The sequence below is a fragment of the Amblyomma maculatum genome, chromosome 1 (genome assembly GCF_055883805.1).
Source record: "Amblyomma maculatum isolate TAMU_Amacu chromosome 1, ASM5588380v1, whole genome shotgun sequence".
NCBI classification, from domain to species: Eukaryota; Metazoa; Arthropoda; class Arachnida; order Ixodida; family Ixodidae; genus Amblyomma; species Amblyomma maculatum.
In genome coordinates, this window is record NC_139344.1 from 77,652,411 (window position 1) to 77,676,914 (window position 24,504).

At 45.5% G+C, this 24,504-nt stretch overlaps 1 protein-coding gene across 1 annotated transcript in view; it reads right to left on the bottom strand.

Annotated features, from left to right (window-relative positions):
* LOC146202854 (QRFP-like peptide receptor) overlaps positions 1-11,070 on the bottom strand; it is an 800,647-nt gene extending 789,577 nt beyond the window's left edge. The window contains exon 1 of the mRNA XM_084585188.1: positions 10,213-11,070. Within this exon, the coding sequence (XP_084441314.1) occupies positions 10,213-10,585 (373 nt within the window). The 5' untranslated portion in view covers positions 10,586-11,070. The remainder of the gene's footprint in view (positions 1-10,212) is intronic.
* Positions 11,071-24,504: the final 13,434 nt, after the last annotated feature.

Below are 24,504 nucleotides of genomic sequence, written 5' to 3' on the forward strand. Positions count from 1 at the left end.
TAACATGAACAAAAAAAGCATTAAAAAACCTACTTGGCTCTGTGTAACACGGTAAAATGTATTCGTCATCATTTCTGTAATAGGCCCACGTTACCAATTTGGTATTGATTTTTACTCTCTCATTTGCCCTTTGTTTGTATTAGTTTCCCTAACTGTTGCTCTCTTATATCGCCTTTCTCTATGTCGATGTTCAGTATTACATACTCGTGCTTTTGATTTTGCCGAGCCTAGCCGTCAAGCCATTGGTGGCTTTGACAGGTACTCTCTTTGATGTTTGTATTTTCTATGTGCAGAAAACAATAATGATAATAATAATAATAATAATAATCAATCAATGAATCAATATTTAATGTGGGCAGGAACAACTATACGGTCTTCGTGCTACAGCACAAATAAAAAAATGCACACACATGTTTTACACACACAGATAGAACACAAAAGAAGAAACAAATAACACATGAAATGAAATTGAAACAAAAAGAGTCACGGAGAGAATGAAATCAGTGAGTAGCATGTCTTGTAGACACGGTGTGAAAATTGTCGAGAACATCACGAAAAAAAAAAAACGATAGAGAGAGAAAAAGAACAAATAACTGTCATTGACTATAGTAATATAGAAATATACATAATATAAACAACCATTCCAGACGCACAAATGTGTGGTACCTAAAACACAGGCTAGAAATGCAGGGAAATAAAATAAAGAAATACAATTGAACGCCGGACAGAACGCGCAGTAGGATGTACTCTAAGAGCTGATTATTATTTTTTTTTCTTTCTTTTTTTCCAAGATGGCGCCCAGTAAGGACGCATGTGCACTGTGCTCTCGCCCGTTTTTTGGCAAGCAGCAGTTTTTATGCTGTGCCGACTGTGCGAAACGTGTTCACACGAAGTGCGTCGCTTGGGCGGATGATGAGCTGCAACTCCTGAAGTCCAGCTCTCGGCCATTCGTGTGCAATTTGTGTGCGTCGTCGTCGTCTGGCGGTGTTAGGCTTAGCGATGGTGGTGCGCCGGCAGGTATACGTTCCTTTCTCCCGTCGCCCCGCTCCTACCCAGCCACCCGACCGGTTTTCCCCATTCAACCGCGACCGGCGAACATGACGGTGAGTTTGCCTCGCTACGGGCTCTCCTCCTCGACGCGCTTGAGGGAATCTCTTTTCTGAGCGAAGAGGTTGCCCAGCTACGGGATGAGAACGAGCGCCTTCGTGGAGAGAACTCGCGGGCTTTCGTACAACAAGCCGAGGTCATTGCCTCTCTATGTGCCGATGTTCGCGGCCTATGCCAGGAGCTTGTGCGGTGCGCTGCTTCGCAGTGGGAGCGTCCTCTCGTCGAGCGTCCTCTCGTCGTCTCCGTGGGCAATCCTACCCGTGAAGAGCAGCCGTCTGTGGACTACTCCGCCGCTCTTCATCGAGGGATGACTCCTGGCGATATTACCTGTTCATCTTCTTCCTCTGCTCCTCCCCGTGCGGTGAACTCCCCCAGTGCGATGAAGAAGCACCGAAGTCGAGCCATCACTGGCGCATCGAGCTCATCTGTCCTGAATGTTACCATTTACCAAAGGAAGCGTCCGAAGACTATTTTCGTCTCTAAACTTAGTCCCGATACAACATCGGTAGACCTTACCAACCATCTAAAATCAGTGAATATTACCCCCATTTCCTGCCGGCAGCTGAAAACAAGGTACGACTCCTACTCGTCCTTCCATATTGAAGTTGATGAAGAATCCTACAGTAAGCTTGTTGAGCCTTCGATGTGGCCGATGGGTTGCATATACAAGGACTTTCGTGGGAAGCTTTACGACGATATGCTTCATCCCTCAGAACTGACGCAAAATTGCAGTGGCCCTTAATTTGGACATCTATTATAAAAACGCCCGAGGTCTTCGGAATAAGGGATCCGAATTTTTTTCTAGCGTTTTGTCCTGTTGTTATAGCGCTGTTGTGGTTACCGAAACCTGGCTGTCAAGTGATATTCCTTCCAATGATTTCTTTCCAAATAATCACTCTGTTTTTCGTAGCGACCGCCCTGAAACAGGACCCAAACAAAGAGGAGTTGGAGTGCCCATTGCTATTGACAGTTTTGTGAAGTGTGTTCGACGTTCCAATCTAGAAACTGTTGAAGAATGTGTGTGGCTTGAGCTTACATTCAAATCGACATGAAAAACTTTTACTTGCAGCTTTCTATATTCCTCCGAATCTTCCTCCTCCAGCCTATGATGATGTTCTGCTCTCAATCGAACATGTTATAACCCGTCATAGCAAACACAAACTTCCTATTTCAGGCGATTTTAATACTCCTAGTATCAAGTGCAACTCATTTATTTCTTCTCACAGCAATCATTACATATTAAGTAAGTGTAACGCTCTACTTGATTTTATAGCCTTTAACTCTTTGCAGCAACACAATTTCATTGAAAACTGCTGTGGTAATATTCTTGACATCTGTCTATCGAATTTTGAAAGTGTTCGAGTCTCGAGTTCAGACATACCGCTGACTCGCTGTGACAAATTTCACCCTCCACTTCTAGTTACTACTGCTGTCTCTGCCTCATCTTCTACTAATTCAGATCGGGTGAGGAATTCGCCCCGTTTCGCGTATGCACGTGGTGATTATGTCGGTCTTTTCAATTTCTTCTCTTCCGTCGACTGGTCCCTTTTAAATGGCATTAATGATTCTGACGGACAAATCAGTCGCTTTACAGAAATAGTTCTTGATGGTATGCGTCGGTACATACCTTTGCATACTCTTACGCGTAGGAAGTTCCTTTCCTGGTTTTCAAGGGAACTAATAACGGCGGTAAAACTCAAGGAACGGGCCTTTCGTAAAGCGAAACGCCCTGGGTTTCACAATTGGACAGATGAGTTTCGCCGCGTGCGTTCTCTTTGCAAACGCTTATACAAGCAGGACTACGACTCCTATCTTGAGTCTTTAGAGAGGAGTGCCTCAAATCGTCCTAGTCAGTTCTGGCGTTACGTTCGCAAGCGTTCCATCAAATCAGATTTAAGTATCAGCTTAGTTGACTCTCAGGGTTTGGAAATTCGGGATGTTGCCGACAGTTTTGCCCAACATTTTTCCTCCGTTTACAAACATCCACATTGTGATTCCGTTTGCCTCCCATCTGGTGCACTATCTAATTCTGTTCTCTTTGACAAGGAGTTGATAACTGAGAGTCTTAAGCGTCTGAGACCATCTTTGTCTCCTGGACCTGATGGCATTCCAGCGGCCATAATAAAAGCCTTCAGTTATATCTTTGTACCAGTACTGACTGCCATATTTATTAACTGTTTAAAAAATGCTGCCTTTCCTCGCGTGTGGAAAATGGCACGCGTCTTTCCTGTCTTCAAGTCTGGAAACAAATCTATGTTTCCAATTATCGTCCGATTTCTCTTCTATGTGCAACCTCTAAGCTTTTCGAATTAGCTTTGCACAACGTACTTTCCTTCCATCTCAAACATATCATAGTACCGAATCAACATGGCTTCATGTCGGGTTGCTCTACTTCTACCAACCTAGTCACGTTTATGACGTATGCCTCTGCAGCAGTCCTTCAGAGGGGTCAGGTTGACACTGTGTACTGTGATATGAGCAAAGCTTTCGACGTTGTTACTCACTCACTACTTCTTGAAAAACTTCTACTCTCTGGCGTTGAAGTCTCACTCGTAGCCCTCCTACGCAACTATCTCCTTGATCGCTTCTGTTTTGTCAGTGTCAATGGACAGACTACTTTCGTTTACTCTGCAACGAGTGGAGTTCCTCAAGGTTCAGTACTAGGCCCGCTTCTCTTCTCCGTTTTTATTAATGATGTTTCCTTGGCGATAAAGGACTCCTCGTTTCTTCTTTATGCTGATGATATAAAAATATTCAAGGTAATAAATTCTCTTCAAGATTGCTTGTTGTTGCAATCGGACATATCTGCTTTTTCTGATTGGTGTGCGAAGAATCGACTTACCCTCAATTCTTCCAAAACTAGGGTTGTGTCCTTTACTCGTAAACACATAGCTTTCTCTACCATTATTCTGTGAATTCTGTGCTGTTGGACAGGGTTGATGAAATTAATGACCTTGGTGTACTTTTTGACAGTACCCTCCCCCCCCCCCCCAGCTTCTTCTCTCACACAAAACGCATTGCTCAGCGGGCAATGCGCACACTTGGATTCGTTTGCAGACTTTCGAGAGAGTTCCGTACTCCACTTCCGTTCCTAAAACTGTACCTGTCCATATGCTTACCGCTCTTGGAGTAAACGTCGGTTGTTTGGAATGGCACTTGCAAATCGAACTTGGACAAGGTTTACAGAGTACAAAAAAAATTTTTACGGATATTTCATTATCGCTTTCCTTGCGCAACTTCTCCCTCTCACTCCACCAGGAGCGCCCAACTGAATCTTCCTTCTCTTCACTGCCGTCGTATCAGACTTGATATCATATTTCTGTACAAACTCCTTCATGGCCACATTATGTGCCCTCAGCTCTTAGAGTACATCCTACTACGCGTTCAGCGAAAGAGCATGAGGGAATTCAGACCATTTCAAGTTTCTCCTCTTCATTCCCACTCCCCTCTGGACAGGATGCAGTGGTTAACTCTTTTTGTCCTCACCTTGACATCTTCCAAAACTCGCTCTGTTCATTTACGTTGGATGTTCGTAGCGTTGTATTCTAAATAGTACTTTATTACATATAACTCCCACTTTCCAGCCTTAATATTGTATTTACTTCACTTTTTGCTTTTTCTCATGTTCAATGCTGTCTGTATCTTGAATTGCTTTTTATCCGTTTCTTATTATATTTCAACTTCAAACTTTATATTCGAATCTTACTGTCCCGTGTTCAATTGTATTTCTTTATTGTATTATTTTGTATTTCTAGCCTGTGTTTTAAGTACCATGCACTTGTTGCGCCTGGAATGGTTGTTTATTTTATGTATATTTCTATATTACTATAATCAATGTCAGTTATTTGTTGTTGTTTTTTTCTCTTCTGTCTACAGTTTTTTTTTTTTTCTTTCCTGATGTGCTCAAAAATTCTTTCACTGTGTATATAAGTGATGCTACTCATTGATTGCTTTCTTTCCGTGATACTTTTCGTCTCAGTTTCGTTTCATGTGTTATTTATTTCTTCTTTTCTGTTCTCTCTGTGTGTGTAAACATGTTTGTGCATTTTCATTTTTGTTTATTTTTTTTATTTGTGCTGCAGCACGAAGACCACATGTTTGTTCCTGCGCACATTAAATAAAGATTGATTATTATTATTATTATTATTATTATTATTATTATTATTATTATTATTATTATTATTATTATTATTATTATTATTATTATTATTATTATTATTATTATTATTATTATTATTATTATTATTATTATTATTATTATTGCGCAAAAAGAATACAAAAATCCAGAAGCAGGCCTGCCATTGACAAATGATAATAATAATGATTAGGACAAAAGAACGCTATCGAGAACTACAGACCGATTTCTATCCTGCCGATTATATCACAAATACTAGTGAAATTCTTATTTGAATATATAAGTTCCTTCTTAGACAAATTCCATGTCATTTCAAACCGTCAGTACGGGTTCGTTAAGTGAAGAGCTGCTACTTTACTGCTTGAAGAATTTGTTGATGAGTTGTACGCTGCTTTCGATGAAAACACGTTTAGCTTTGCTCTTTTTCTAGTTGTTAAGAATGCCTTTGATACGGCTATTGATACTGTTTTATTAGAAAAACTGTACCTTCTGGGCTTTCGAGGTCCTATGCTATTCTAAAGAATTCCTAATGCGGAAATTTACAAGTGTTTAGAATTAACAGCCAAATGGAGCACAGTGGAAAGCTTCCTGTGAAAACTGGTGTACCACAGGGATTCATTCTATCTCCATTACTCTTTAATATATTTGCAAATGATCTGAGCTCAGTAACATCCAAGTGCTTGATTTTTCAATACGCGGACGACACAGTTCTGCTCACGAAGCATATAAACTACGAGAAGGCAGTGAATGTGTTGCAGGAAAACATTAATTATGTCATGAAATGGTTTTCCGACAATGGAATCTCGTTGAACATAAACAAAACCAAAATGATACGTTTCAGAAATCCTTTAAAGACACTACTTATAGATAGACATCTACTCTTGCATGATCATGATTCCCTCCCCTGTTGTTGCAAGCCAATAGAACATGTTAACTCGATCAAATATCTCGGTGTTGTTTTTGACAGCAGCTTATCTTGGCATAACCACTTGGCATATCTGTGTGCTAAGCTATGGAAAGTTACATGGTTACTCTTCAATATGAAGTCTTTGGCACCGATTTCAGTGCAAAAAAATATAATTCATGGAATCGCGTACAGTGTTCTCAGATACGGCATAACTACATTTGGGCCATGCCCTTCACGCTGGCATTGCCGTATTGATAGTATATTAAAAAAAACATGTTGAAGAGCATTGCGTACAGTTGTCACATGCCATACGGCACGGACGTCTTCCAGTTCCTATAGTTCTTCCGTCATTTCACGTTCTTTTTGTGCCGGCAGTTGTTCACTGGCATTTTTGGAATTCATACTTTTTAATTATAATACTCCTAAGCGGAAGTTAAGGAAAACATTTCGTTAATATGTACCACGGAGTTACCGGATGGAATGTTTGCTGTAACTTCTATGCGTGACCTAAAGGTGCATCTGAAAGTCCTCTGTCGATATTTTGTATTCTTTAGTTAGAGTGAAGTTATGCTTAAAAATATTGGTTATTTCATTTTTTTTTACGTCTACTCAAGGTTTAGTGTTGAATTTCTCAATAATCATGCTGTTAACCTGTGTTTTCCACTTTTCTTTTTCTTGCTATCGCTTGGGTGTAACGAGAAGCGTTGCTATATCGTATTGCCTTTTTTGTAGTCTTGGCCGTAACTGGCGGGCCCAGCCCCCGAAGCCTCTTGTTGGCTTTGACGGGCCTGAATCATATTGTATCACCTACAAAGTGTCAATAAACATTATTATTATTATTATTATTATTATTATTATTATTATTATTATTATTATTATTATTATTATTATTATTATTATTATTATTATTATTATGCTTTTTTCTTATTTGCGCTGCATCACAAAGACCATGTGGTTGTTTCTGCGCACATTAAATAAAAACTGATTGATTAATTGATTGATTATTACATCGAAAGCCATTCTTCCCAAGTTGTAAAGCGACTCTGAAGACCACGCGTCAGACTGTAATGCTCCTCACACATGACCTCAAACGCGCACATAACGGCGCACCTATGACTTGAGACGATCTCAGAGCCTCCACGGCATTTCGCATGGAACAGGTTAAAATAAGCCCAGGTGCTTTTGCACCACAGAGCGCGGTAGCTTGGAACTTCGCCATGCTTTCCCTCTTCGCGCGCTATGTCTGAAGCACGAGACATTTGTCTTCGTTTGAGACCAAATGTATCATGAAAAGCAACTCGCTTTGCGCACTTTTAAGTTTGCAGCAAAAAATAATAATAATGATGAGATAACGCAAGAAGCGTTGGGGAGTCGTACTTTTCTGCTACTTCCTTTTCTCCACTTCCTTCGCGGGTTTCACACACATCGAAAGGTAAGCCTTTCTGAACCGGCAAAGAAACTCGTTATCGCACTTAAGAATGTACTTTGCAAGGTGTCCGGGGTGAACCAGCTAGGGTTTCCACTTCATAGTAAATCAGTGCTCCTTTCCACTGAACAACGAACTCATGTAAAACTAACTTCAGTGTACTTTGTTATTTGCATCGACGGCTAAACGCGTAAACTTCTAGTATTAATGGTATTTCTGCGAGAACTGAGTTCCTATCCTATCTTGTTCGATGCAGTTAATACTGAGCGCGATAGGAGATAAATAACAAAAAAGGAAACGCTATCTTGAAACCTCTGAACCTGAACCGCTACTTTTTCCCCCCTTTTTATATATCTGCGGAAATGCACGCGAGAAATACTTTCGTACGAATTTTCACGCATCTTTCAGTGCGAGTCTCACTTTCATATCTAGACATAGCTATCTCACATGGGTACATAAGTACACAGCGGGGCTTGTAATTATTTACAGGAGATACTGCGACCACTTCGCAAAGGAAGTTGTCTCCCAAGTCACCATCACATTCGTTTTTTTTTTGTTTTTTTTTTTTAAACATCGCTCATGAACTTATCGCTACGAGAATCCGGATCGACTTTCCGCTTTATTGGCCACGTCATCCAGGAAGCGTAAACATCCTGTACCTGGGATTCAGGTCTATGCCGCGGTCTAGTGCGATTGATTTATTTACGCCGCCTCTTTGTCCTCGCATGCCTCTTATTATAAGCTTATTGTATCGTTATGCGCTCCAGTTTGCCCGCGAAGCCTATAAAACAGTTTACGACTGCCAACCGTTCATATCGTTCGCCTGGCCCATATTTATTTTATAGTTCTACCTTGCTGCCCTCATGTTTATCACAAAATATTTACGCGGCAATTTGAGGTCGTTGTGTTTCTCGGTATGCGCACGGAAGCATCAATACCCTGTGGCGCAAACGGTGAGCTACCTGTCTCTCCGCACGACTATGGTTCGCCTCGAGATAGAGACCTAGTCACGCGACGGGTAGAAGATCAAGAAATTTGCACTTTTCGTGATTAAGCTTTTTTTTTTTTGCCCCTTTTTTTACTTTGCGTTGAATGATGGGGAGCCTACTGTTTGGTCCTGCGATCGTGGTCACACCATTCATTCCCCGCCTCAACTTTCGCAATTTGTATATCGTGCGAAAATTCCCCGCACAGTTATCATTCAGCAAAGGCAAATTCTTTTCTGAATTGTCGCGTTATTTGTTACGTGTATGAATATGCCGCCGGCATTAACTACGACAACGTCCGATAAGGCACAGAATTAATCTAAAATACGCTCCTACCTTCCGCCAAAATGAAGCCGCGCAATGGTAAAGTGAACGGCCCTGCTTCGACTCAAAGTTTTATCTCATTGGTGTTGTAATCCATAAATCCGTCCGCCTTATTGGCAGCAAAGGTACAGTCATGAGAAGACGAGGCCTGGATGCCAGATGCCCGCGCAGCTGTACTTTGCAGGACCGCATTCGGCAACGCTTTCTTTTACGTGACAGCGCTACGCAGTTATCTGAAGCATGATCGACGACCAGAAGGAATAGTCGACGAAAGATGCACAGGCCAGTCATTAAAATCCCGACAAGCAACATCACCTGCATTTTTTTTTTCCTGAACGACCCTTTATTTCTGTGCTGCCCCAAAGCGAAAAAAAAAAAAAAAGCTTGTCAGTATTGCACAGCCGAAACCTCCGCAGCTGTTACACTTCGCCGGCTAAAATCGTTATTAGCGCGACAGTAACTGGCGTGAAAACCAGAGTGATTCACGAACGCCACACACAGCGTAGAAGTCTTGCTGTATCGCGTTAGGGTTTGTCAGTGATACCAAGCGTCTTGATGCGGCTGACCATTCCTGTAGACGCAACCGCGCAAAACCGACGTGCTGTGAAAATCAGCTCAATAAAATAAAACCGATTTCTCGATAGACCAAAAAGAACTTCCGATTTTTGTTTCTGTCAATATGAAACTGTCAAACGTTGCTCTCTTGACGTCTTGTGCGCAGAAATGTATGTGATTGTTTTTTTTTTTTTTTCCTCTGGCATTTAATTTTTGAGAGAACGTCGTTCGTGCAGACGGCCCGGCCACTGCTGCTGACAGGGCCGTTTACACGGGTGCCAGTTCACGCTGACACTTTTACCCCTCTTCCGTGAAACGCAAGCGGTGCTGGACGGCGTACAAAGTGTGACTCAGCAATTCATCAAAGTGTCACTCATCAACTCCTCTTCTTTCGCTTTTATGTTTTTATCATACTGATAAAGTTCCACCTACATTGGTTTCTCTAAACATTCCTGCCACGATCACGTGCACTGAAAGCTTTAACCTTATAGCCAAACGGGCGAGTTGGTGGAACGTATTGGGTGGAAAAACAGCGCAAAAGACAAGCACCAGAGCAAAGAAACACAAGACGAGCGCTGACTGAAAGCTTACGCGCCGCATCCACGTAACGGAGCAAAACTCATCCCGAAAGTGCCGAAAATCACTTCAAGTATTTTCTTTTTTTTTTTTGCGCATTCATTGGTACCTCTTACGGCGTCCGGCGAAAATTCCTACCTAAAGTATTCGTACACTAAACACTGCGACAAGGAGCAACAGAGATAGAGAGACTCACTCTTGGCGAATCCCTCGAAGCGGCACATGAAGGAGCCGAGCACGTAGAACGTGGACAGGCTGTTGACGAAGTGCACCCACATGCAGAATATGCATATGAGGGTGTCGGCCACTGCGAGGTTGAGCAGATAGTAGTTGATGGTGGTGCGCATCACTCGGTTGGTCACTACGGTCACGATGACGGCGAAGTTGCCAACTAGCGCGGCAACGATGGTTACCAGGTAGACGCTCATCTTGAGGTACTCTTTCCACGTGAACGTCGAGTCCAGTTCGTCTAGATCTAGGAACGAGGTGTTGCTGAAGTTGAAAACGTCCATCGGCTCTTCCCACAGGTCTAGCGAGCAGTTGGCCTCCATCAACTCGGAGCCCGGCATGGGCAGCCACCCGGCCAGCACACACACACACGCGTAGCCCGCGTTAGTCTTCACAAGGTCAGTCCGACGTGCGTGGCTTCTTCACCTGTCGCCTGTCCCAGACTGGAGGGTTTCATTCACTCCGCACTCTCAAAGTGCGCTAAGCAACGATGCCAGCCTCTTCGTGCAGTTTGAACAGGAGCACCAACGAGCGCAGACGACGCGTGTCAAGTTTGTCACGTGGGTTAGCTACCGACGTTCGCGTCCTGTCACACGGAGGAGCAGTCACCGAACACCCGCGAAGGTTTTCTAGTTCAGTTAAGCTTGACACGCTGAGTCAACATCAACGCGTCGATGTGCGCTTCGCAGCCGCTGCCGGCATTACTTCGTGCGCGGTAAAAGTTTACGAAACGCGGTCGAAAGTAATGCGGCTCATTTAAACGCGGAATGGAACGTGATGGAATTAGAGGCAGTGCGAGCGAAAGAGAATCGGCCGGATATAAAAGGGGTTTGTTTCCAGCCGGAGAGGGAGTGGTCTCGGGACAAACTTTTTGCGGACACCTCGCTCTAAGAACTCTCGGGGCGGAGTGGACCGACTCGGGCCGGCGCTCCGGTGTGTTTTGCTGAAACATCCGCGCGCGAGGGCGCGATGCTATAAGCGGGCGCCATCTGTCGCCTTCGGGACGAAAGAAGTGCGCGGGCGCGCTAGCCCGGGACGATCGCTAAACTTGTTCCTCATTCTCGCCGTCGCATTTCGACGTCGTGTGGCCAGTATGAGCACAAGACAGTGTAACCAACGGATTTGCGCAGGACAAACGTGAGGGTAGAAGACGAATGAATTAGATCAGTGGTGGAGAGGAATGCAAGCCGTCCGCGGTGGTTCGAACGGAGATCGCAATTTGCGATTAGCCGGCATCGCGGGCCACGTAACTGCGGTGGCCTGTGAGACGATAACCTAGACACGTGAATAGGTTGTGGCTGTCAAGGGCGATGTATAACAAAAAAGCTCTTCCAGAAGTATTGCTAAAGCGAGGGCCTTTAACCGATCGATCGTTAGTACGGAGGCTTTCGAGCAGTGCCGCAAATCCATTTTGAAGGTTCTAAATCACAGATAAATGAGAGTAGTAGCTGTCGCGAACCCTCCCTCCAAGAAGAGAGCCTAGTGCCGCGCCCAGCACTACATGGTAACACACGGAGCGTTCTACAGTTTACATGTTCACCCGCCGGTCCGAAAGTTGAGCCGACGTATGCCTAACTGCTAGGCCAATATAGGCCAGATGCACTAGGATCACATGACCTATAGCCAGGTACATGTTCGATGGCGCGCACCTCTGGCTCAACTGAAGCAATGTTTTGTAAAGATTCATTTCCTGGTTCGCTGTATTCATCATTGGCTGCTGCCGCCTGTGATATCAGGCGTGGTAGCTAGCAAGCAATGGCTTTCCTCGGCTCTGGCATCAAAAGAGTAGCTCAACACCGACCTAGAAGCATGTGAACGCATCTTGGAGAGAATTGCTTTGGAATACAGTCCCCGGATAGCATTACCACAGAGCGACACATCAGCGTGGGACAGAGGAGCCTCGCTGAGGTCGCTGCAAAATGAGAAATTAAGCTGTAATAGCACGCAATATTAGCCAACGTAACGCTGAAGGACGTCAGTGAGAGGCCACTAATGGTGTGCGAATAATACATTTTCTAAAAATTTGATTATTATTAGTGAGTTCCGCTGCCGAATGAAAAGCGAACTTTGCGGCTTCGCTCGAGAATCGAATAGTGATAGAACTGAATCGAGCGCAAATCGCATAAAGTTTGCACGTAGAAAACGAGCAATAATGCGAAATGAATAAAGCGTCAGTGGTGGCGCTGTGGTTAGGTGCTATAATCTACGGGGGTAATGCCACAGCTGTTAAAAAATGCAACACCATTCTCCACTAAGGGGTCGCAACATGGGTTCACTATGGTAATTTATGAGCGACGTCAAGTTATAGTGCTAAAATTAGCCTTTGCCGCTGCAAACAAACAGACAAAAAAACGGGAAAGAAAAGTAGAGGCACAGCTCCGGACACTAACTAGGCGGCAGATACGCATGATCCGAAATCAGGCACCCAGGAAGTGCTTGCTAAACGCGTCTCAACGTGCCATTAGTGAACGCTGCACCACGAACGGGCCGCTTAGCAGCGCTGAACCGTTCATCCCGCGCATATTGATCGGTGCGGGATGGTACGCTACGTTGGTTCGGGCTGTTTTTCAAACAGTGCTCAAAGATCTTCTCTTTTGTGTGTAGGTGTGGTTTTGGCGCCTTCAAATTTAAATAAACAGATCAACACCACGGTGGGCTTTCGTTGACCCTCACGCCAGCTATCTGAAAAGTATTAGAAAGATTCCGAACATATCCCAGTCGTTTCGAACAACTTTGGACACACACTATACCTTATTTTCGCGATTAAAAGCGCAACCCTAATTTCACAAAAAAAAAAAGAAAGAAAATTAATCAAATGCTTGCATACTAATCTAAGCAACCCGCTTTTTCTCGAGGAAGAGCGCAAGATAGAGCCCCCAGCTCACTTGGCGCGGCGCGGCGTCCGCAGCGCAATCTTCGGCTTGTGTTGCTGCGTTGCGACACCACGCGACACCTAACGGCCCAGAACGTCAAACGCCGGCCAAAAGCAGCTACGATAACTCCGTCACCATGTTGTCACGTGGACGTGGAATCGTCGAGCATTTGGCTGAGCTCGGTAGGTTTCGCTCAGACCCGCATCGCGTTTTTGGTATTACTTGTTCTACAGCTGTAATGAAAGCCGTAATGAGTTCGAAGAGGGCTGGCGCAGCTTGAAGTTACAGTGAACTGTAATCACTTTTGCCAAAGTTGTTTATCAAGTTTGTTTGCCAGATGAAATGTGTTTTTCTCGCGCCTGTCTCATTAAGATATCGCCGCAAAAATTGGGAACGGGGGAGGGGAGTAATTAATATTTTTCGAATCTATAGGCACCCCCCTTACTTTCGGCAATGCGATCGTGAAAAAAATGGGGCTGCTTAGAATAGAGTAATCACGATATTATATAACTAGAATAATCACATAGGAAGGTATTCTATTCGCTATAAAAAAAATTTCCAGATGCTACATTATCCTTATTATCCTACCAAAAACGTTGGTAGGTTTTTCTTCTTGCTTGCGCTTTCTTCATTCTTCATTCGGTCAGAGTAGCAGCCGCCTCCATCTTGAATCTCCGAAATTGCTGTGTTCTTCCTGCAAACAAACTTGCACTAGCGCTCATATGCAGTCTGCGTTCCCTTGATGTCATCATCATCATCAGCCTGATTTTACCCACTGCAGGGCGCAGGCCACTCCCATATTTTTCTAATTAACCTGGTTCTGTGCTAGCTGCATCCAATTGACCTCTGCGAACTTCTTAACCTCTTCCGCCCACCTAACTTTCTGCCTCCCCCTGCTATGCTTACCTTCCCTTGGAATTCAGTTTGTTACCCTCAGCGACCATGGGTTATCCTCTCTTCGCACTACATGTCCTGCCCATTGCCATTTCTTCTTCTTGGTTTCTACTAGGATGTTAGTAACTTGAGTTATTTCTCTGACCCACTATGCACGCTTCCTATCTCTTAATGTTACCCCTACCATTTTTCGTTCCATAACCCTCTGCGTTTTCCTCAACTTAAGTAGAGCCTTCTTGGTTAGCCTCCACGTTTCAGCCGCATAGGTGAGTATAGGTAAGATGCAACTGTTGTATACTTTCCTCTTGAGCGGTACCGGTAAGCTGCTAGACAAAATCTGCGAGTGCTTGCCAAATGCGCTCTATTCCAATCTTATTCTTCTTGTTATTTCCTTTTCATGGTCCAGATCTGCGGTTAGTACCTGTCATAAGTAGACATATTCGCCTACTACTTCCAGTACTTCGCTTCCTAATGTAAACTGCTGTTCCTTCCCAAAGCTGTTGAACATTACCTTAGTCTTCTGCATATTGATTTTCAAGCCTAACTTTCTACTTTTCCTGTCTAGGTCATCAATCATTATTTTCAGTTCATCCCCCGAGTTACTTAGCAAGGCAATGTCATCAGCAAATCGCAGATTAAAGAGGTATTCTCCATCTACCCTTATACCTAACTGCTCCCATTCCAAGTCTCTGAATACTCCCTCTAAGCAAGCTGTAAACAGTAGTGGGGAGGTCATGTCTCCTTGCCTAGCACCTTTCTTTATGAGAATTTTGTTACTTTCTTTATGCAGAACTATGGTTGCTGTGCAGCCACTTTATATATCTTCCAGTACTTTCACATACGGCTCATCTACCCCATGATTTCGGAATGCCTGCATCACCGTCGAGGTTTCTACTGAGTCAAATGCTTTTTCGTAATCAATGAATGCTATGCATAAGGGCTGGTTATATTCCGAGCATTTTTCTGTCACCTGGTTGATGGTATGGATATGATCGATAGTAGAATATACCGTTTCCGAAAACCTGCTTGATCCTTTGCTTGATTACAGTCTAGAGCTGTCCTGATCCTATTAGCGATTAAATTAGTAAATACCTTATACGTAACAGACAATAAGCTGATTGGTCTGTAATTTTTAAGGTTCTTAGCGTCCCCTTTCATATGAATAAGGATAATGTTTGCATTCTTCCATGGTTTCGGTAGCGTCGATGACACCAGGCACTGCGTATACAGGGTGGCCAGTTTTTCTAGCACGACGTCCCCCCCATCCTTCAACAAATCTGTAGTTACCTGATCCTCTTCAGCTGATTTCCCCCTTTTCATAGTTTCTAACGCTTTCTTGACCTCGTCCTTCGTCACTGGTGGAACGTCTGACTGTTTTTCCCTACCGCCAATATCATTACGGTCCTGACTACTTTGGCTACTGTGGAGATCTGTATAGAACTCCTCGCTACTTTGACTATCCTGCCCATATCCGTGATGACGTTGCCCTCCTTGTGCCTTAGCGCATACATCTGGGTTTTGCCTATGCCCATTTTTTTCTTTACCACTTTAAAGCTTCACCCGTTCTTTACAGCATGCTCAATTTTCTCCATGTTATACTTATATCGGCCACCTTGCGCTTTTTGATTAGTTTTGATATCTCGGCGAATTCTATCTGGTCTGATGGATTGGAAGCTTTCATACTCTGGCGTTTCTTAATCAAATGTTGTGGCTCCTTAGACAGCTTACCGGTATCCTCTCTAACTATCCTACCGCCTACTTCTACAGCGCACTCAATAATGATATCTCTCAAATTATTGTTCATTGCTTGTAGGGTAATGTCGCCATCCTCGGTTAGAGCTGAATATCTATTCTGTAGCGAGATCCTGAACTCTTACTCTTATTTCTTACTAATATGTTGCGTTCCTTCTTCAAATTAGGCTAATTCGGGACCTCACCATCCCGTCGTCACTACGTCGCACTTTCCCGATTACCTCTACATATTGCATAATGGCGGGGGTGAACACTGTATGAAGTCGATTTCATTTTTAGTCTCCCCGTTAGGAGTTTTTCATGTCCATTTTCGGTTCTTCCGTTTGCTGAAAAAGGTATTCATGATTCTTACCTTTAAAGCCCTGCAAACTCAACTATAGTAACTTCCCCCTGCTATTCGTAGAACCAATGCCGTAGTCACCTACTGCCTGATCTCGTGTATGTTTTTCCCCTACCTTGGCATTGAAGTAGCCCATTAGTACAGTATACTGCGTCTTTACTTTTCGCATTGCCGATTCTATATCTTCGTAGAAGCTTTCAACTGCCTGGTCATCATAACTACATGTAGGTGCATAGGCCTGTACAACCTTCAGTTTATACCATGCCTTAGACATTCTTCTTTCTTCATTCGGTCACAGCAGCAGCCACCTCCATTTTGAATCTCCGAAGTTGGAGTGTTTTTCTTGCAAACCAACTTGCACTAGTGCTTATATGCAGTCTGTGTCCCCTTTTTTAGAATAGTCTAAAGGTGAGCATCAGTAAACAAAAGTCGCAAATAGCCAGTAGCTCACAATTTTAACCTAATATGATCGCGTCCGCCTGCCTTGAAGCTCAACGTTGCTCCAGATCCGCGCGAGCTTCGCCTCTGTGACACATCAGCTGTGCCTAGGTGCCGCTTTGTCTGGGGGAAATGAGCTACAGACTATAACGTTTTACACGGGGAACACGGGAAGTGTACTGACTGACTGATTCCTTACTCCTTCCAAATTCAAAGTGAAGAGGAGTACCTAAAGGTTTTTGCTCTCTTCGAGTGACTTACCACAGTGACGCATCTCGGTGATATCCTCCGCACGCATCAACACACTGCTCACATCGGCTACAAACCGGAGTTATTCGAACTCGAATGAGGCGAAGCTGTGCGTGTTGCTCGTAAAACGCTTCCTGAGCTCATGACTCACAGTTTCGAATAACGGCTCTTCGGCATTATCGTCATTTGTCGTGGCACTCGACGTCTAGCTTGCAAGAGCGAGAGAAGAAAAATACTTTATTGAAGGTAAAATAAAGATGCTTGCGACTAGGTCAGCGTCCTAGAGTGGCGCTTCGTTCAGCTCCGAACACACGCTCGATACGTGGCAATCATTCTCGGAGGCACCACTCACGTGGCTCGAGCACCGCCAATTCATTCAATTTATTCTCCGTTGACGTCGCTGCCTTTCAGCAAATTTTAACACGGACGCACTCCTCTAATGTCACGCATAATTTATACGTATATATTAGGATACAATTAGTGACACAGTCATGTGTTTGCCTCGACTACGCAAATTCCGCGAAAAATTTCTCCTGCCAAGCGTAATATCATTTTAGGTGTCATAGTCCGAAATTTCGTCATTGTCGCCCGCACTCAATTCAAAGGTGAGGATGAATTTTCGAGATAAGGCGGCTAAACCTCTGACCATTTCGAGTGTCGTAAAAATTGCCGCGCAAGGATACAATCACTCGAGGTAAACCTGGGCCGGCTTGCACGATAAAGTCCGAGCTAAGTCCAGACTTAAATGGTGTCTTTAGAAAGACCAAGCTTATTTAAGACGGCTCGTGTTCCGAACGTCGAACGCTTCGGGTTCATGTTCACCAGAGTGGCTTCTCAAAACGGCCTCAGCAACCACTTGGGGCATTTTTCCTCGTAACACAATCTTAAGCCGCAAAAAGTAATGGCACGGATTTTACACAACTCAAAATTGACGGAATGTGTACATCTTACAGCAGGGACAGTGCCAGCGCATCCCTGTATTTCCCTAATTTCTCTACTTAGACACCTGGCGTCCTTGTGTCTTAACCAAGACAGCACTAGAGTCGTAATCACACAACGACTTATTCAAGTCAGGACTGAAGCCCAGTCTTGACTCCAGTCTTAAGCGGCCATGCTAGTGGCCTATTCTTAAGACTCCAGTTAAGTCTGGACTTAGCTAAGACAGTCTTAAGATTGTTTTGTGCAAGCGGGCCCTGGTAGTATCTCACATGGAAGATAAATGGGTAAAACCGATTGTCGATAACAATGACCACCCAAATAAAAAAAAATGAAATTTTACATCCCTTGGCTGCTTTCAGTTCAGTTCAGTCGTGTCCGACTCTTCGTGACCCTATGGACCATGTCACGCCACGCTTTCCGGTCTCTCACTATCTTCCTAACATCACATAACTTCATCTGCAGCGCCTCGAGGATGCCATCTAACCATCGCGTTCGCTGCCTACCCCTTCTCCGGCGACCCTCAACCTTTCCCAACATCAAATCTTTCTCCAGCGACTCCTCTCTTCTCATCAGATGACCAAAGTAGCTGAGCTTTAACTTTAGAATTTGGCCCTCCAATGAGCAGTCATGGCTGCTTTACCCGCTGCTAAAGAGGCGTCACCACAATGCCTGAAACGAATGTGAGATGTATACAGTCAAAGGAAAGCAATGCAGTCATCAATGAAGTTGGCGTGCGTAAAGATCGGGTTTCAAGCGCACAACGTGCACCCTTCTTTGAGGCGTTCACGGCGCCACTGGGATGCTGCCACACCGTCGGGACGGGCCTCCTTGTACAATCCGCCAAGACTCAGAAGTATCTTCCGTGGCTGAAAAGAAACGTCGCAACAGTTTTTCGCTTCGTCGTTTGCGTTCAGTTGTGCACATTCAGACATATGTTACTGCAGGTTTGCATGCCACGCTGCGTTGTCGCAGATCGTAATGAAGGGTCAGTTGCTGACCCGTGATGCGCAACCGGGCGAGCTGTCAGGCTTTCTCTGCGCGTTGAATGCAGACAACAAGGTCGTGTTCTTCACAGACATGGGGTAGCATAGCGTCGAGTGAACTCTAGCTTGGCATACACCAGATTGAAAGGTGGCATGTTTCTTTGGTTGCGAAAGCAGCACTACGACAGCCAAAGCGAGACCTCGGGTGGCCGAAGCTACGTCGTGAAGAGCCGTAGCTACGAGAAGAAGAAGAAGAGGAGGAGGAAAAGCATGCGAAGAAGACAAAGAAAACGAAGAACACGAAGAAGAAAAAGGGCGCGAAGAAGAAGATGGATATGAAAAGAAGACGAAGAAGGAGAAGAAGCGTAATTTAAGAGAGCACGTTGTTGGGCGAGTAGGTCGTACATACTTAAACAAGGAAAACTGCGCTAAAAATGACACGGACGAGAAAAGGACATAGACCGTCATGGACGACATGGACCCGTCCATGTCCTCTTCTCGTCCGTGTCTTTTTCAGCGCAATTTCCCTTGTTGAAGGAGAAGAAGAAGAAGAGGAAGAAGAACGCTCGGTCACCCACTGCTAATGCTTTCGCGCAACATTCGGTTCAGAAACGTTGAATCCTTATCATTTTTTTCTTTCTGTGTCATTGTGTTGCGGATAAATACACGTAAAGCAGGGTGGCATCTCAGGTTTTCCAGAATTAGCCATTTTCATATCTGCCTCGCATGCGAACCTCGTCTTTAACTGCTTTAACCACCAAAATGACGTCACCTTCTTGGACTTCGAAAAATAAGTGTCTAAACCACGTCGGAAACAATTGCTACCTAAACATTCTTGTTTAAAGCTTTGTCTTGACATACAGCAGAGGATAAATGAATTTCTGGCATACCTTGCGAACCCAGTTAATTTACGTAAATAATCAAGGTCTGTAATTTCCGTCCAGTAACATCAGACGTCCGTGGTCCCTGCTATTTTTAATATTGTGAAAGAAGGCCAGATCGATACGGCAAAGTCATGACGGCAAGGCAAGGTACGCCGTGTCAGCGTTTAATCTGATCGTGAACCCAGGCGCGTACCGGAGCCGGCGCCGCGGGGCGATGACGATGGTATGTACAAAAGAAAGAAGATTATGGTATGTACAAATGAAAGAAGTTCCATGGAGTGCTCACACAATTTACCCGGGGGATCGGAAGCGGCCAGCCTGGCCGCTACTAACCAACCGATGCACCGCGGCGCACAAACGGTTTCAAGTGAGAGACATGAACAATTTCAGTTCCACGGTGGTGTCGATCGGTTGGGGGATCAACAGGTGTGATTTGGTAGTTCACAGGGGAAGTTTGGTTGATGATCTTGTAGAGACCAAGATAGCGGCGCTGAAATTTGTCACTAAGGCCAGGGGTGCGCAGTGGTGTATAAAGCAGGACTTCGTCACCAGGATGAAAAGAGACCGCACGATGCGTAGAATCGTAGCGACTTTTGCGGTCTTCCTGGCACGCTTCTGTGTTGATCCAGATACTTTGTTGGGCGAGTTGGTAATTGTCCTTTGTCTTCGTGTTCGCGCTGTTTATGTTGAGGCGGGCAAGATGACGGCGTCTGGCCAGACGGGATAAGAACTGGGCTGGTACTGATGAGGAGTAGTCGGACGTAGAGAAGAAGGAAGTGTCGAGCATTGTAGTGGGAGGACGGCTAAAAACGAGGAAAAATGTTAAGTAACTGGTAGTCCTCTGCTCTGCTGTATTATAGGCGAATGTGACAAATGGTATAATAGTGCCCCAATTTCGGTGATCCGGTGTGATTTACATGGATATCATATCCTATAGAGTGCGATGAAATCGCTCAGTCAGACCGTTAGTCTGGGGATGGTAGCTTGAGGTTGTCTTTTGAAGGGTGGATAACGCGTGAAGAACTTCGGCAACGACTGTCGATAAGAAGGCCGTCCCGTGCTCACTTAGAAGCACCCAAGGAGCGCCATGACGCAATACAATTGATCGCAAAAAAAAAAAAAATTAGCTACCTCTTCATAGGAACCAGTCGGTACAGGGGCTGTCTCAGCGTAGCGTGTAAGGTGGTCGACAGCTGTTATATCCAATGGTTACCCCCATCGGAGAGAGCTAGGGGACAATATAAGTCGATGCCGACTACGTCGAATGGCGTGGCGGGACATGGAAGGGGCTGTAGGAGGCCAGCGGGTGAAGAAGTCGGCCGCTTGCGACGTTGGCAGAGATGGCAGGAAGCGACGTATTTAGTTACGGTAGAAGATAGGCCCGGCCAAAAGAATCGTCTTTTCACGCGGTCATATGTTTTGTCAAAACCAAGGTGACCTGCAGTAGCGTCATCGGGGAAAGCCGCCAGTATACGTGGGCGAAGCACACGCGGCACGATTGGGAGCCAACGAGTTCCATCAGGGCAATACATGTAGCGGCGTAGTATGCCATCTTCGAGCTTGAAATTGCGAAGCTGTTGGCGAAGCCTAGCTTGGACGGCTTCGAAGCACCGATAGGCCGGTCGATGATGGGCCGGCAGTAGGCATCAGCTAATTTCTGCGAGCGGAGGGCTTGTTGTGTGCTCAGAGTCGTCAAAAGAAACTGTTGTGATATGCGTCGGGGGAAGAGATGGTCGGCTGTGGTTAGAGGTGGAAATGCGTTGTGAAGAAAAACAGCAGGCTGATGCCGTAAGTGGACAGCGAGAAAGAGCGTCGGCGTCTTGATGTTGGCGACCCGATTTATAACCGACGTCGAAATTGTATACTTGCAGGCGTATAATCCAGCGGCCAAGCCGGCCTGTCAAATTGTTCAGTGATGACAACCAGCAAAGAGCATGGGGATCGGTCACAACTGTGAAGTGCCGACAATAGAGATAAGGACGAAACTTTTGAACAGCCCAGACGACGGTAAGACATTCCTGCTCGGTAATGGTGTTAATGGTGTAGGTTTTCTCAGCTGGAGTCAAGGCCCGACTGGCGAAGGCAATGACTTTCTTACGCGAAGTTGCATCGCGCTGCAGAAGGACAGCGCCAAGACCGTGACCACTGCAGCATCAATCTGCAGGATTGCACAGAAGTGAGCTAGTTCTTCGCGATCTCAGTCCGAACTGCCGGATCGGCGAAGTATTGGCGGACCTGCTGTTTGAAGGTGGGCCAGTTAGTGGTGTGGGGCTCGCAGCTGATAAACCAATTCCTGGCGACCTCAATAAGGTAGAAGGAAACGTTGAGAAATTTAAAAGCATCATCTCACCGGTTGACTGCCACGGCCGCTCGATGGAAGCGCATCATCGAGCGGCCGTGGCACTGCAGCGTTCATAAGTGTCAAGCCATTCAGAACATCTTCGTCGTGACGACCAGCGAACAGCGGCGGATGGCGTTGTCGTGTGGGCACAGTGGGAGGCGGTGATGTAGCCGAGGCAGAGGGTCCGGCCGGGTCGGGACTGCTCTCGGTTTTCATAACGATGGTGGCTGTTGCCAAACGGCGACCGGAACGTAGCTCCAGCGAGAGGCAGGGGACAAGGCAGTAAGGGTGTCGTGAAATCGGCGCACATTTTTATCAAGTCGGCGCGGCGCGAGGTCCGTGCGGCGCCGCATGGTTTCTTTCACGGAGTTCGAAAAAAAGCCTCCTCCCCCACGCGAGAGAGCGCGTAGCTCTGTACGCGTCGCCGTAGCCCTCTTTCTCATCACCCGGCGATGAAGCTGACTCATCAGTCTGGATTATGCCAGAAAACCCCAGAATATTCTATGGGAGCAAGCCAATGACGACGCGCGGCTCGACAGGAGCAGAAGGGAGCGCTCTAACCAGCGAAACTAAGTGTGTGTGCGCACTAGCTTTGGCGCGTGTTAACAGACAGACGCGGCGCGCCCTATTTAAAGAGCCCGCGCCGCTTGTGTAGTCAGTCAGTCAGTGGTTGCGGCGTGTTCGCCAGTGCTTCGACTGGGCTCCCGGGGATCACCTGCTGCTGGCAAGCCCACGGACCTGCGAGGGAGCGGCGCTCGTCTTGTATGGCGGCCACATCGTGACTCTCAAGGCGTCGGACTGCAACAGTGCCCGGTGAACAATTTGGTGTTTGCTTATGTGTTTCTTTCGTGTTTGATCTGTGTTGTAAAGCCTCTGTCTTATTTAATACCTCTCTAGTTGTAAGCTTAGCGATTGTTTTTCTGTGAACCTCTCGTCTGTGCATTTGAAGTGTTCTTGTGTATTCCTTTGTATCATCTCTTGCTGTGCATAAACTGTGTTTTGTTTGTTACTTTTGACTCCGAACATTACTCTGGCTTGAACCGGCGACCGCTGGGCACCAAACGGCCACCCCCTTCTGTCGCTACACGGTAGTTGAATTCCGGCTGAGCTTGCCACGCAGGTTGAGGGCATCTTCTTTGCGACCAGAACAGCTACCCCGACTCACTCAAAGGGTGTCTGGGAGTGTGCGCACCGTTAAGGGCGCATCGTTAAGAATACCCCCTAATTATTAACGGGTGACAATTATTCTGGCGTCCGCGACAGGACGTTTGGTGCACTTAAGCTCAGAGGACGGCGAACGAGTTGGAAGAGTTTACGAAGAGGTCGTAAACAGTGTAACAGCAGAGCGATAACGAGAGGTACCGCACTGAAGCGTTTGTGTAAGGTCCACTGAGAGTGCTATGTGTTAGCATTAGGCAGTTCAGATTGAAGATGAATCTCAAGGAGATTATTGCGTTGGGCCTAGAGAAAGGTCTTAAAGGAGCTGAACTGCGGGAATGGGTGGACCAAAAAGAAAGGGAGGTTCTAGAACAGGCTAAGAAGGAAAGAGAGAAGCAAAGAGCAGAAAGAGAGAGAGAATGGCAGAGGAAACAAGCAGAGACAAGAAGAACGAGAGAAAGAATGGCTCAGGAAACGAGCAGAAAGAGACAAAGAATGGCTCAGGAAGCAGGCAGAAAAAGAATTCTTAAAAGAGAGAGACATCCTTCTCAAAAAGCTGGCTGAAGTTCGGCGTTCGAAAGGTATTACGGAGCCTCCGGAGGTTACCTTTCCTTATATTAGTAGGTACAGTAAAACAACCGATTCGTTGACAGCCACCGGTGCTGTAGAAACTAGCTCCAGCAGCCAGAATGAGGTTGTGGAACAGCATGTTCCTGCCACAGAAATTTCAGATGAAGACTTTACTGGAACTAAAATTTCTCAGCAAAATGAGATTGAGCCCTCCAAGACGACAGGTTGCATAGAAGCTGCAACAGCAGTTCTCGAGCCAGAAGGCTCATGCATGTACTCTTCGCTTCAAGAGGAAGCGCAATATTCTAGCTCCACGTCTGGTTGTATGACTGACGGAAAGGAAGAGCTGTCGAATAACAGCGATCCCGAAAGCTCAGATGGAGCTGGAACTGAAGACAGCACTCTTCCACGAATGCAAGAACCGGTTTCCAGGAACAGTTTGACTGACGAGGAGGCTCTACTCATTGAGGAGGACGAAATATTTCCCTCCGTTGGGATGACCGTGCAGATAAGGAACCGAAACCGCCAGAAAGACATGACTGCACTGCAATGAAGGAATTCATGGAAACTTTTAAAAGAAGAATTAATTAAAAGTGAGGAGAATGAGCCTCCAGTTAAATATGAGCACTACTCCAAGAAGGTACGGCTGAAGGCCGTAAAGAAAAGAAAGAAAATCGACAGAATCAAGAGAGAACAGATTGATTCTCAACGAGAAGCTCCGTTGAGACAACAGTCCTGACTATGCGAGGGAAACCGGAGCAAACCTGCCTCGGCCAGCCGTACGGGCGAAAGTAAGAAAGAAAAGAAAACTCAACACTACTGGTGTAGGCAAAGTCGAG